Consider the following 14,395-nt stretch of genomic DNA (forward strand, 5'->3'; position numbering starts at 1 on the left):
GCCGTCGTCCCTGACGGGCCTCCCGCCGTCGACATGCCGATCTATGGACGCCACTTCAAGCAGGGAACTGGCAGTGTCGTGCCGTGCGGTTTCTTGCTTTGCTACGTGTGTTGGGTGGGTTGGTGCGAACAATGATGGTTTTCTTGGTTTGTAGTATAACGGCCGGTGGTGCTGGCGCCTGGTGGAGGGCATGGATTTTAGTGGCGGGGGATGGCCTGGCGGTCATGCGGGGCTGCTCTGTGTTCCAAGTTACTATAAGATATTTTAGTGATAACTAGTAATCATGTGTGTGCAATGCACGTATTAGTGTAAACTTAAATAAAGCATATATTATGTCAAAGTTTTGGAAAGGGAGTGAAAGAAGGAATACTGTCGTAGCGAGTGGTTAATTACTTATGCTATTTGCAAAAGAAAGCACAAGAAAACAAGCACATGCAGTTGCAGCTCTTGCTTGATCCCAGGCTCGAAGCCCAAGCTACCCCACCTGTAACCATGAAGGCAACAATGGTTCATATCCGTATTGGTGAAAACCGCATGCGTGTTAATAAAAAAATGCTACTCCCTCCGTTCCTAAATGTAAGTCTTTTTAGAGATTTTAATATGGACTACGTACGGAGCAAAATTAGTGAATCTATACTATAAAGTATGTCTATAACATCCGTATGTAGTCCATATTGAAATCTCTAGAAAGACTTATATTTAGGAACGGGGGGAGTATAAGACAACATAATTTAACGTGAATGTAAATTGTCAACACCATCCTGAGTAAGTGAGGGCAGGATAAACTTGCACCAGTAGGTAAAATATATACTATCATAATGAAAAGTGGTACATGTAATTCTCTATTACAAAAAATAACATTATGCATTATGCATGAAGATGTCGCTAGATCCTTAGTACGCCTTGCCCATCAGGCCATCAACACATCGAGTACAGGTAGACATAGAAGCATCGGTCAAGCCATAGGGCTAAGAGGAAAACGTGCCTGCACATGAAGCATTATCATTAACTGGGAATGAAGGGTTCTACTTTCAAGTGTTTGTGAAGAACATGGTGTAAAAGTCACTGCCCAGGATCACCGCCACACTTTCATCTCAACATCAATACACTTCCAATACCACTAAGGGAAAATAGAGTTAAAATTCAGTTCAGAACGAAAATAGAAACAACCGTGGTCAAGATGCATAATCCTTGTTCAAATCAAACTGATAGTCACCAAGTGCTATATATTTTGGCTCCCTCCCAGATCAAATTAATTTATAATTATGGAGGATTGTTCTTAACAAAGTAATCGACAAAGAAGTGATCACCAATTGCCCTGTCTACTTATATCTCTATGAAAGCAAATGCAAGTGGAAACTACCGAGGTTCGGTAAATAAGGATTGACCAGTAGCTCTTTTCTAAACTAGAAGGTACAAAGTCTTACTTCTCACCACACGGAGTGGAGACCACATCTTGTCATTCTATTGAGGCGATACATCTCTGATCTCCAGATTTCATCTCATTGAGATTTTCATTCCCTCCATTCGAGTACATATACATTCCGTTAAAACAAACTTTATTCAGGACCAAGTGTTCCCATGTAGCTTTATGTCCATGTTTCCTCTAAAGTTAAATGTATGAGAAACAATCATCAACAAGATAAAGGAAAAATACATGGTTTCTCACTGCAAAAATATCTTGGTTCCTGGTAAGGCCCTTCACAGACATGAAAAGAAAAACAATATCACAGAGACTTCTTTTCAGCTCTACAAGAGAAATTCTCAGGAGTATGTATCTTAGTTGTCTACCATCGTTTGTCAAGTCATCATACAAAGATAACAGGTGAGAACAAACAAAATTGAATGCTAAGAAAGGGCTGGTGTTTTTCATACAAATAAATATGTATAAATGTTATTAAGCACAACTTACAGCAATCAAAAATAATGGTCGGCCATGCAATTTTATTTTTTCTAAATAGGCATGGGTGCAAGGATCAAGGTTTTAATCTTACATGTCATGCAGTCCAAGGGAGAAGTTGCTTCTGCCACCGCTCACTGGTCGTGTGCCTGATAGTTCCACCCAAAGTGATGTGCATCCACTATAAATCCTTCGTCAGATGAAAAAAGTCGCAACAAAAGATCCCTACAAAATCAGTAATTAACTATTCTGCTACATTAAGGTGAAGGCATGAAGCTAACAGATATCTCAACAAAACGAAAATTAATGCCTGCTTAGTGGGCTTATATATGCGGCAGGGTCTTCCCTGAATCATGTGTGGCATCATCCAAACACGGTGTTAAGCATCCCACAACGAGTGGTTCGGCGACATGCTATAGTACAGGGAGGTTTCTGTGAAGAACCAGGTGAGACAGCCAGTGCCGCTGAAGCAGTGAGGATGATGCCAGAGTTTGACAAAATACCAAGTTTTCAATTCACATGTATCGGTCATCATCGGTGTTTGAGACAGAGGACACCGCATAACTGAGCTTGTGAACAAAAGCAGGCAGAAAACAGAACACATGGGTGAATCGATGACGCAGGGCAACCATTAAACCTAACATAGTTTCTGCTTGTGAAAAATGGATATGACTATGTAGAAGCAGAGAAGCACGTGATATATATACACTAACAGGACTGTATGGGATTAGTTAATAAGAAAATTACATAAAGCAAATACACACAGTCATTTATGAGATATTTCGGTTTGTAAGTTCTGCTTATGTTCTTATTTGAAGGAAGTGCCAACAATTAGATGGAAGGTATAATATCAGATGTCTATTTGGATCTGCTATAAATTTTTTACAAATTGGCAACCTAAATACACGGTGTTAATTTTTTTTATACACAACACTGCATATTTTTCCAGACACTCTCCCAATTTCACATGGGAATGCAAAAACCAAAAGTGAACCACCTTGAGCATACTCTACTCCAAGATGCAATTGGTTCTACACAAACGAACCATTATATTTTTACTCTCCCTGAGAAAAGCATGGGGATCAACATATATAAAAGATTAAGCGGTCAATATGTTCGTTCTATGTTCCATGCCAGTGAAACCAACATCAAATCATCAAAGAGAGGTATAACAAAAAAAGGTAGCAATCCTGAAAATGAACAAAGATGTATACCTTCTAGAATGATGCTATTTTTTCATGTAATTCACCGCTAAGCAAACAGTTGTATACTTAAATCTAGCAGGTTGCAGTGCTGCAATAGTCTGAACAATAATCATTTTCAGTGAGTTTGTTGGCACCACATCTCCTTCTGGGATCAATGGGAATTAACATACCTTCAAGTCCGCCAGGAGCTCTAGGGTCCATATTGTCTATGGATTGCAGTACAAATTGTGATTCATCGTCAGGTGTCCCTGCGAACAGAACAAGACCAAGATCAATATAGTACAAAACACGCCTGAAAAAATCATAACCAGAAATTTGATTCAAACAAAAAAGACAAGGCTAGCTTATGCTAAATTGACATCTCGGATGAACACCGTTGAATAGCAGCATTCCAAGTCAAAATGTGCCCTGTGTATTCTGGACACATCATTAGGTGCCAGTACATGCCTGTAAAATCAGGAACCAACAAATTTGTTTTAGAAAAAAGAATTCAGGGCTAGCTTGTGCTAACCTGTTGATCCACGGCAAATCTACAACTATGAAGAACCAGCGCACTTTACTCGCAAAAACAGATTAATGAACATCACATCATGCGTTTGAATATTTGTCAACCTTCGACTGATGTTGTTTCAATTAGTATCTAGCACCCTACCTTGCTGAACTAATTAAACGACGTGCGTGGCCTCGAGTTGCTGAGGCGGCAGCTCATCCAGATCATTGTGTCCGCGCGCTAGAAGTGGGCAGATGGGGCTGGCTATGGTGTGAGCGCCTGTGCGAGGACCAGTGGACCGACGGCTGCCGCGTCCAGGCAGTGGCCTCGTGCGAGCAATGAGATGTGGCGTCCAGGAAAGCAATCCCTCGAGGGTTGGGCGGGGCGGAATAGATTGAGATAAGAACAGGGAAGAATACCTTCAGATAAGGCCAACAACGCCAGGGAGGAGACCTTTGCGGACCTCGAACCGGAAGGGGCCGGAGGGCTCCACCACCGCGCCGCGGACTCGCACGCCGGCGGCCGCCCTGCCTGCACCCAATTCATGCTTAGGAATGAGACCGGTGTGGCCGGAGAGGCGAGGAGGTGAGGGCGCCGCGGGCTCGCGCGCGGTCTCCTTCACCAGTGGCCGCCCCACGTGCGTCCACTTTGTGCTCAGGGAGGAGACATCTGCGGCCGGACCGCTGGAGAGGTGAGGCAGAGTGGGCGGCGCGGGTTGGAGTGAACGGGCGATGAGGCGCTCCACGGACATGGGAAAAGTATGGGGCGGCTCCTGCGCAGGTTCCGCGCATGTGGGAAGAGGATTAGGCCGGAGGTTAGCGATAATTTAGGGTGGGCAGTTTATTTAGGGTGGGCAGGGGCCAAACTGCCCGAGGGTGTGGTCGCGGGAGGGCGCTTTTATTTTTGACCGGACGTGTTTATGAGGATTGTAACCCAATGGCATGGTAGGTAATTAAAGCATAAAACATATTTGATGTTTTGAAGCGATGTAGACCATGAGATTGCAGGTTTGAATGGATATGATGATTTGGTTCTCCGCCCTCTCTTCCTTTTATAGGGGTAGTAGATTAATTAAGTGATAAGACTTTGCTTTTCTTATCAGTCGAGTGACGTTTAGTTGTGGTGCTAGGATCGGCACGGCTGAATGCTGCAAACACGACGAAAAATGTTGTGACGGTATTGCAAGAAACGACAACATATACTACAACCGTCCTGACTAAAATGCTACAACCTCAACGGAGAAATATTGCAACTGGTGAGATGACGTGCTACAATCGTCGTGGGACACGACAATCTACAATCAGCAAGACGGATGATGTAACTGGTAGGAAGAAATGTTGCGAACGATGGGACAAAATGATGCAAGGTCGACTGAGACTTGGTTAAATTTGAGTCGATCGAGTTTTTTTTTGAAAGATCCTGCATTGTTGGTGTTCAATTGATTTAGCAGAAGAGGATTACAAAAAGTCTCTCAGACCAAGTGGCTGGAAAGTTGCAGAGATTTTGGGAGAGGAAAGGCTAACTCCCCTCCCTCCCCCTGTTGACCGGCATGAGAATCTCTCACGTCTGATCCTCGAAAGGGGGCACTAAGCATGTTGCTCCGGCTAGTCGCCATTGATCTATGTCACTTCTGATGTCGTTGATCACCTCATTTGAATTTGCGCCCTTGCCTCTGAACGTGCATTCATTCCTGTGTAGCCATATTCTCTAGCAGATCAGGAGCAACATCGATCGTATCCCCTTTCTTGCTCCCGGCGCCGCCCTTGTTAGCATTGCCGACACAATTTGTGTCATCGTCCTCCTATCGATCAGTGCATCCGGCGTAAGAGCATTGCAGCCTGTCCATGTTGCTGCCCTAGACCAGATCTCTCTGGCAAACGGGCATTCCCGGAAGAGGTGAACCGAGGATTCCAGGCGTCTTCTGCAGAGGGCACAGAAGTAGCCGTTCTCCCATCCTTGACGCTACAGCCAGTCGTTGCACCACACACGATTGTGGTGCAGCAGCCAACCAAACATCTTGGCATATCCTGGTGCCCACGTATTACAAATTAGCGCCTTGAGCTCCGTTCTTGGCTAGTTCGCGAATTGCATGTCATAGGCCGCCCGCACCGAGTACTCCTGCCCTCCCTCGTAGTCCATGCAATGTCGTCAGCGACACCGGCTTGTAGCCCTATTCCCGCTCCTCTAATCCTGCGCCACAAGGAGACAAACTGGGTATGATGGTGTCGGTATTCCCATGCCTGAGCTCACGAATCCACGTGTCTTGGTGCAACACCGCCGCCACCGTTCTGTTTTTCCTGGTGGAGTGCGCGAAGAGGTTTGAGAAGTCGTTGCGGAGCGGGCTCTCGCCAAGCCAGCGACAGTTCTAGAATTGCATCTGCTCGCCGCTATCGATGGTGACCGTCGTTGCCGCGTGGAAGAGCTCGCGGTCCTTGTCTTCGCACGGCGTCCCCAACTGCATCCATGGCCGGTTTGGGTGCTTCCAGGAGAGCCAGAGCCAGCGCAGCCTCGGTGCTCTTGCGAACCAGGGGCAAGTCTGGGATGCCCAGACCAGCCCGATCCACCGGAGATGTGACCACTCTCCAGTTCACCTTGCACTTGCCGCCGGTAAGCTATTCGGCATGCGCCCAGAGAAATTTTCTTCTGACCTTGTCAATGTCTTTGTTGAACTTGGCCGGTGCACGCAGAACGGGGAGCGTGAACGCCGGGAGCGCCGAGAGCACACATCGGACCAGCACGCGTCGGCCTGCCAGGGGCATGAGGCGCCCTTTCCACCCTGCTAACCTTGCACGGACTCTGTCGAGGATGTACTGGAGGTGAACTAGCCTAAGCCAGCCTAAGACTGTCGGGATGCCTAGGTACCGGACGAGGAAGCCGATGACCCGGCCTCTGAAACCCTGCATAACGTGGTCTAAATTAATCTGCTAGTAACGAATTGGTGCCACCGAGGATTTGGCACGGTTGAGCTGCAGCCCCGTGGCCTCCCCGAAGCCACACAGGATCTCCAAGAGCTCTTCTACCGCTTGCCGATCGGGGTTGATGAAAACCACCGCATCGTCCACGTATAGGCTAACCCACAGCCGGGTCGCGCCCACTGGCAAGGGCCGCAGGGACCCAGAGTGGGTGGCCACATTGATCACCATGTGCAGCGGGTCGATCGCCAGGATGAACAGGAGGGGAGATAGAGGATCGCCTTGGCATAAGCCCCTCTTGTGCTGCACTGGCGCTCCCTCCACACCATTTAGCAGACATGTTCAGGATGCCGAGGCAACACAATCCAATCCCTCCACTTCGTAGGAAATCCCATCCTCTGCGCATCAGCTCCATGAGGTATTCCCAGGACACGCTATCGAAAGCACGAGCGATGTCGAGCTTCATGAGCAGGGCCGGCTTGTTCTTCCTATGCAGCAGTCTGGCAGTGTTCTGGACGTATAGAAAACTGTCGTGTATGCCTTTCCGCTTCTGAAAAGCGCTATGCGCCGGTGAGATGAGTTGATCAATGACGGCTGCCAGTCTGATGGAGAGTACTTTTGCGATCAACTTTGCAACATAGTGAATGAGGCTAATTGGTCAGAAATCATCCACCTGACTTGCATGGGACTTGTTGATGGACTTGAAATCTCCCCTTGACAGGTTGTGAAAACTATGAAGGACCGCCATGTTTTCGTCCTTAATCGTCTGCCAGCAAGCCCAGAAGAATGTGTCGTTGAACCCATCCGAGCCCGGCGCTCTCTCCGCCGGCAACGCACAAATTGCCACCCAAACCTCCGCTTCAGAGAAGGGGTTATCCATGTTGGGGAACGTAGTAATTTCAAATTTTTCCTACGCACACGCAAGATCATGGTGATGCATAGCAACGAGAGGGGAGAGTGTCGTCCACGTACCCTCGTAGACCATAAGCGGAAGCGTTATGACAACGCGGTTGATGTAGTCGTGCATATTCACGATCCGGCCGATCCAAGTACCGAACACACGGCTCCTTCGTGTTCAACACACATTCAGCTCGGTGACGTCCCATGAACTCCGATCCAGCAAAGTGTCGAGGGAGAGTTTCGTCAGCACGACAGCGTGATGATGGTGATGATGAAGCTACCAACGCAGGGCTTCGCCTAAGCACCGCTACGATATGATCAAGGTGGATTATGGTGGAGGGGGGCACCGCACACGACTAAAAGATCAATGATCAACTTGTGTGTCTCATGGGGTGCCCCACTCCCCCATATATAAAGGGGGGGAGGAGGAGAGGGCCGGCCAAGGAGGAGGCACGCCCAAGCGCGGGCAATCCTACTCCAAGTAGGTTCCCCCCTTTCCTATTCCAAGAAGGAGAAGGGGAAGGAGGAGGTGGAGAGAAGGAAGGAGAGGGGGGTCGCCGCCCCTTCCCCTTGTCCAATTCGGATTGGGGCAAGGGGGGCCACGTGCCACCTCCTGGCTGCCCTCTCTCTTCTCCACTAAGGCCCATGAGGCCCAGCAGCTTCCCGGGGGGAGGGGGTTCGGTAACCCCTGGTACTCCGGTTATATCTGAAACTTCTCCGAAACACTTCTGATGTCCGAATATAGTCATCCAGTATATCAATCTTCATGTCTCGACCATTTCGAGACTGCTCGTCATGTCCGTGATCATTTCCGGGACTCTGAACTACCTTCGATACATCAAAACACATAAACTCATAATACCGATCGTCACCTAACGTTAAGCATGCGAACCCTACGGATTCGAGAACTATGTAGACATGACCGAGACATATCTCCGGTCAATAACTAATAGCGGAACCTGGATGTTCATATTGTCTCCAACATATTCTACGAAGATCTTTATCGGTCAAACCGCATAACAACATACGTTGTTCCCTTTGTCATTGGTATGTTACTTGCCCAAGATTCGATCGTCGGTATCTCAATACCTAGTTCAATCTCGTTACCGACAAGTCTCTTTAGTCGTTCCGTAATGCATCATGCCGCAACTAACTCATTAGTTACATTGCTTGCAAGGCTTATAGTGATGTGCATTACCGAGAGGGCCCAGAGATACCTATCCGACAATCAGAGTGACAAATCCTAATCTTGATCTATGCCAACTCAACAAGTACCATCGGAGACACCTCTAGAGCACCTTTGTAATCACCCAGTTACGTTGTGACGTTTGGTAGCACACAAATTGTTCCTCCGGTATTCGGGAGTTGCATAATCTCAAAGTCATAGGAACATGTATAAGTCATGAAGAAAGCAATAGCAATATACTAAACGATCAAATGCTAAGCTAATGGAATGGGTCAAGTCAATCACATCATTCTCTAATGATGTGGTCCCGTTAATCAAATGACAACTCATGTCTATGGCTAGGAAACTTAACCATCTTTGATTCAACGAGCTAGTCAAGAAGAGGCATACTAGTGACACATTGTTTGTCTATGCATTCACACGTGTACTAAGTTTCCGGTTAATACAATTCTAGCATGAATAATAAACATTTATAATGATATAAGTAAATATAAATAACAACTTTATTATTGCCTCTAGGGCATATTTCCTTCAGTCTCCCACTTGCACTAGAGTCAATAATCTAGATTATACAGTAATGATTCTAACACCCATGGAGTCCTAGTGCTGATCATGTTTTGCTCGTGAGAGAGGCTTAGTCAACGGGTCTGCAACATTCAGATCCATATGTATCTTGCAAATCTCTATGTCTTCCTCCTTGACTTGGTCGCGGATGGAATTGAAGCGTCTTTTGATGTGCCTGGTTCTCTTGTGAAATCTGGATTCCTTTGCCAAGGCAATTGCACTAGTATTGTCACAAAAGATTTTCATTGGACCTGATGCACTAGGTATGACACCTAGATCGGATATGAACTCCTTCATCCAGACTCCTTCATTTGCTGCTTCCGAAGCAGCTATGTACTCCGCTTCACACGTAGATCCCGCCACGACGCTTTGCTTAGAACTACACCAACTGATAGCTCCACTATTCAATATAATACGTATCCGATTTGTGACTTGGAGTCATCCGGATCAGTGTTAAAGCTTGCATTGACGTAACCATTTACGACGAGCTCTTTGTCACCTCCATAAACAAGAAACATATCCTTAGTCCTTTTTAGGTATTTTAGGATGTTCTTGAACGCTGTCCAGTGATCCACTCCTGGATTACTTTGGTACCTCCCTGTTAAGCTAATAGCAAGGCACACATCAGGTCTGGTACACAGCATTGCATACATGATAGAGCCTATGGCTGAAGCATAGGGAACATCTTTCATTTTCTCTCTATCTTCTGCAGTGATCGGGCATTGAGTCTGACTCAACATCACACCTTGTAACACAGGCAAGAACCCTTTCTTTGCTTGATCCATTTTGAAATTCTTCAAAACTTTATCAAGGTATGTGCTCTGTGAAAGTCCAATTAAACGTCTTGATCTATCTCTATAGATCTTGATGCCCAATATATAAGCAGCTTCACCGAGATCTTTCATTAAAAAACTCTTATTCAAGTATCCTTTTATGCTATCCAGAAATTCTATATCATTTCCAATCAAAAATATGTCATCCACATATGATATTAGAAATGCTACAGAGCTCCCACTCACTTTCTTGTAAATACAGGCTTCTCCAAAAGTCTGTATGAAACCATATGCTTTGATCACACTATCAAAATGTTTATTCCAATTCCGAGATGCTTGCACCAGTCCATAGATGGATCGCTGGAGCTTGCACACTTTGTTAGCATCCTTTGGATCTATAAAAGCTTCAGGTTGCATCATATACAACTCTTCTTCCAGAAATCCATTCAGGAATGCAGTCTTTACATCCATTTGCCAAATTTCATAATCATAAATTGCGGCAATTGCTAACATGATTCGGACGGATTTAAGCATCGCTACGGGTGAGAAAGTCTCATCGTAGTCAACTCCTTGAACTTGTCGAAAACCTTTCGCAACAAGTCGAGCTTTGTAGATAGTAACATTACCGTCAACGTTAGTCTTCTTCTTGAAGATCCATTTATTCTCGATGGCTTGCCGATCATCGGGCAAGTCAACCAAAGTCCACACTTTGTTCTCATACATGGATCCCATCTCAGATTTCATGGCCTCAAGCTATTTTGCGGAATTTGGGCTCATCATCGCTTCCTCATAGTTCGTAGGTTTGTCATGGCCAAGTAACATGACCTCCAAAACAGGATTACCGTACCACTCTGGTGCGGATCTTACTCTGGTTGACCTACGAGGTTCGGTAGTAACTTGATCTGAAGTTACATGATCATCATCATTAGCTTCCTCACAAATTGGTGTAGGAGTCACAGGAACAGATTTCTGTGATGAACTACTTTCCAATAAGGGAGCAGGTATAGTTACCTCATCAAGTTCTACTTTTCTCCCACCCACTTCTTTCGAGAGAAACTCTTTCTCTAGAAAGGATCCATTCTTAGCAACGAATGTCTTGCCTTCAGATCTGTGATAGAAGGTGTACCCAACTGTCTCCTTTGGGTATCCTATGAAGACACATTTCTCCGATTTGGGTTCGAGCTTATCAGGTTGAGGCTTTTTCACATAAGCATCGCAACCCCAAACTTTAAGAAACGGCAACCTTGGGTTTCTTACCAAACCACAGTTCATAAGGTGTCGTCTCAGCGGATTTAGATGGTGCCCTATTTAACGTGAATGCAGCCGTCTCTAAAGCATAACCCCAAAATGATAGCGTTAAATCAGTAAGAGACATCATAGATCGCACCATATCTAGTAAAGTACGATTACGACATTTGGACACACCATTACCTGTGGTGTTCTGGGTGGCGTGAGTTGCAAAACTATTCCGCATTGTTTCAAATGAGGACCAAACTCGTAACTCAAATATTCTCCTCCACGATCAGATCATAGAAACTTTATTTTCTTGATACAATGATTTTCCACTTCATTCTGAAATTCTTTGAACTTTGCAAATGTTTCAGACTTATGTTTCATCAAGTAGATATACCCATATCTTCTCAAATCATCTGTGAAGGTGTGAAAATAACGATACCCGCCGCGAGCCTCAACATTCATCGGACCACATACATCAGTATGTATGATTTCCAATAAATCCGTTGCTCGCTCCATTGTTCCGGAGAACGGCGTTTTAGTCATCTTGCCCATGAGGCATGGTTCGCAAGTACACAGTGATTCATAATCAAGTGATTCCAAAAGTCCATTAGAATGGAGTTTCTTCATGCGCTTTACACCAATATGACCTAAACAGCAGTGCCACAAATAAGTTGCACTATCATTATCAATCTGCATCTTTTAGCTTCAATATTATGAATATGTGTATCACTACTATCGAGATTCATCAAAAATAGACCACTCTTCAAGGGTGCATGACCATAAAAAACATTACTCATATAAATAGAACAACCATTATTCTTAGATTTAAATGAATAACCTTTTCGCATCAAACAAGATCTAGATATAATGTTCATGCTCAACGCTTGCACCAAATAACAATTATTCAGGTCTAAAACTAATCCCGAAGGTAGATGTAGAGGTAGCATGCCGACTGGGATCACATCGAATTTGGAACCATTTCCCACGCACATCGTCACCTCGTCCTTAGCCAATCTTTGCTTAATCCGTAGTCCCTGTTTCGACTTGCAAATATTAGCAACAGAACCATATCAAATACCCAGGTGCTACTGCGAGCACTATTAAGGTACACATCAATAACATGTATATCACATATACCTTTATTCACCTTGCCATCCTTCTTATCCGCAAAATACTTGGGGCAGTTCCGCTTCCAGTGACCAGTCCCTTTGCAATAGAAGCACTCAGTCTCAAGCTTAGGTCCAGACTTGGCTTCTTCACTTCAGCAGTAACTTGTTTGCCGTTCTTCTTGAAGTTCGCCTTCTTCCCTTTACCCTTTTTCTTGAAACTGGTGGTCTTGTTGACCATCAACACTTGATGCTCCTTGATTTCTACCTCCGCAACCTTTAGCATCGCGAAGAGCTCGGAAATTGTCTTATCCATCCCCTGCATATTATAGTTCATCACGAAGCTCTTGTAGCTTGGTGGCAGTGATTGAAGAATTCTGTCAATGGCACTATCATCCAGAAGATTAACTCCAAGTTGAATCAAGTGATTGTTATACCCAAACATTTTGAGTATATGCTCACTAACAGAACTATTCTCCTCCATCTTGCAGCTATAGAACTTATTGGAGACTTCATATCTCTCAATCCGAGCATTTGCTTGAAATATTAACTTCAACTCCTGGAACATCTCATATGCTCCATGACGTTCAAAACATAGTTGAAGTCCCGGTTCTAAGCCGTAAAGCATGGCACACTGAACTATCGAGTAGTCATCAGCTTTGCTCTGTCAGACGTTTATAACATCTGACGTTGCTCCTGCAGCGGGTTTGGCACCTAGCGGTGCTTCCAGGACGTAATTCTTCTATGCAACAATGAGGATAATCCTCAAGTTATGGACCCAGTCCGTGTAATTCTACCATCATCTTTCAACTTTGCTTTCTCAAGGAACGCATTATAATTCAACAAAACAACAACACAGGACATCTATCTACAACAACATAGACATGCAAAATACTATCAAGTACTAAGTTCATGATAAATTAAAGTTCAATTAATCAAATTACTTAAGAACTCCCACTTAGATAGACATCCCTCTAATCATCTAAGTGATCACGTGATCCATATCAACTAAACCATGTCCGATCATCACATGAGATGGAGTAGTTTTCAATGGTGAACATCACTATGTTGATCATATCTACTATATGATTCACGCTCGACCTTTCGGTCTTAGTGTTCCGAGGCCATATCTGCATATGCTAGGCTCATCAAGTTTAACCTGAGTATTCTGCGTGTGCAAAACTGGCTTGCACCCATTGTATGTGAACGTAGAGCTTATCACACCCAATCATCACATGGTGTCTCAGCACGATGAACTTTCGCAACGGTGCATACTTAGGGAGAACACTTATACCTTGAAATTTAGTGAGAGGTCATCTTATGATGCTACTGTCGATCTAAGCAAAATAAGATGCATAAAAGATAAACATCACATGCAATCAATATAAGTGATATGATATGGCCATCATCATCAATATAAGTTATATGCACGAGTAGAACACAAGTGCCACTGTTGGGGAACGTAGTAATTTCAAAATTTTCCTATGCACATGCAAGATCATGGTGATGCATAGCAACAAGAGGGGAGAGTGTCATCCACGTACCCTCGTAGACCGTAAGCGGAAGCGTTATGACAACGCGGTTGATGTAGTTGTGCGTCTTCACGATCCGACCGATCCAAGTACCGAACACACGGCACCTCCGAGTTCAGCACACGTTCAGCTCGGTGATGTCCCACGAATTCTGATCCATTAAAGTGTCGAGGGAGAGTTTCGTCAGCATGATGGCATGATGATAAAGCTACCGACGCAGGGCTTCGCCTAAGCACCACTACGATATGACCGAGGAGGATTACGGTGGAGGGGGCACCGCACATGGCTAAAAGATCAATGATCAACTTGTGTGTCTCATGGGGTGCCCCCTCCCCCGTATATAAAGGGGGAGGAGGAGAGGGCCAGCCAAGGAGGAGGTGCGCCCAAGGGGGGCAATCCTACTCCAAGTAGGTCTGCCCCACCCCCCCCCCTTCCCTATTCCAAGAAGGAGGAAGGAGGAGGTGGAGAGAAGGAAGGAGAGGGGGCCCGCCGCCCCTTCCCCTTGTCCAATTCGGATTGGGGCAAGGGGGGTGCACTGCGAGCCACCTCCTGGCTGCCCTCTCTCTTCTCCACTAAGGCCCATGAGGCCCA

The 14,395-nt window shown here is 45.4% G+C and overlaps 1 protein-coding gene, 1 long non-coding RNA gene and 1 pseudogene across 3 annotated transcripts in view; 1 reads left to right on the plus strand and 2 right to left on the minus strand.

Moving 5' to 3' along the window:
- The window catches only part of LOC119292561, a 959-nt pseudogene extending 924 nt beyond the window's left edge, over positions 1-35 (minus strand).
- Positions 36-781: 746 nt separating this feature from the next.
- LOC119295290 lies at positions 782-4,388 on the minus strand. Of its 2 annotated transcripts, none has more exons than XR_005143878.1 (2): positions 1,435-4,388; positions 782-985 (listed from the first exon to the last, which is right to left on the minus strand). It is a non-coding gene; the product is annotated as an uncharacterized LOC119295290 (long non-coding RNA). The 2 variants fall into 2 exon arrangements; XR_005143877.1 differs by having other exon boundaries at positions 1,428-4,388.
- Positions 4,389-5,988: 1,600 nt separating this feature from the next.
- LOC119292562 overlaps positions 5,989-14,395 on the plus strand; it is a 52,282-nt gene continuing 43,875 nt past the window's right edge. The window contains exon 1 of the mRNA XM_037571362.1: positions 5,989-6,202. Coding sequence (XP_037427259.1) covers positions 5,989-6,202 — 214 coding nt within the window. The remainder of the gene's footprint in view (positions 6,203-14,395) is intronic.

This window comes from Triticum dicoccoides, chromosome 4B, assembly GCF_002162155.2.
Source record: "Triticum dicoccoides isolate Atlit2015 ecotype Zavitan chromosome 4B, WEW_v2.0, whole genome shotgun sequence".
Classification (NCBI taxonomy): domain Eukaryota; kingdom Viridiplantae; phylum Streptophyta; class Magnoliopsida; order Poales; family Poaceae; genus Triticum; species Triticum dicoccoides.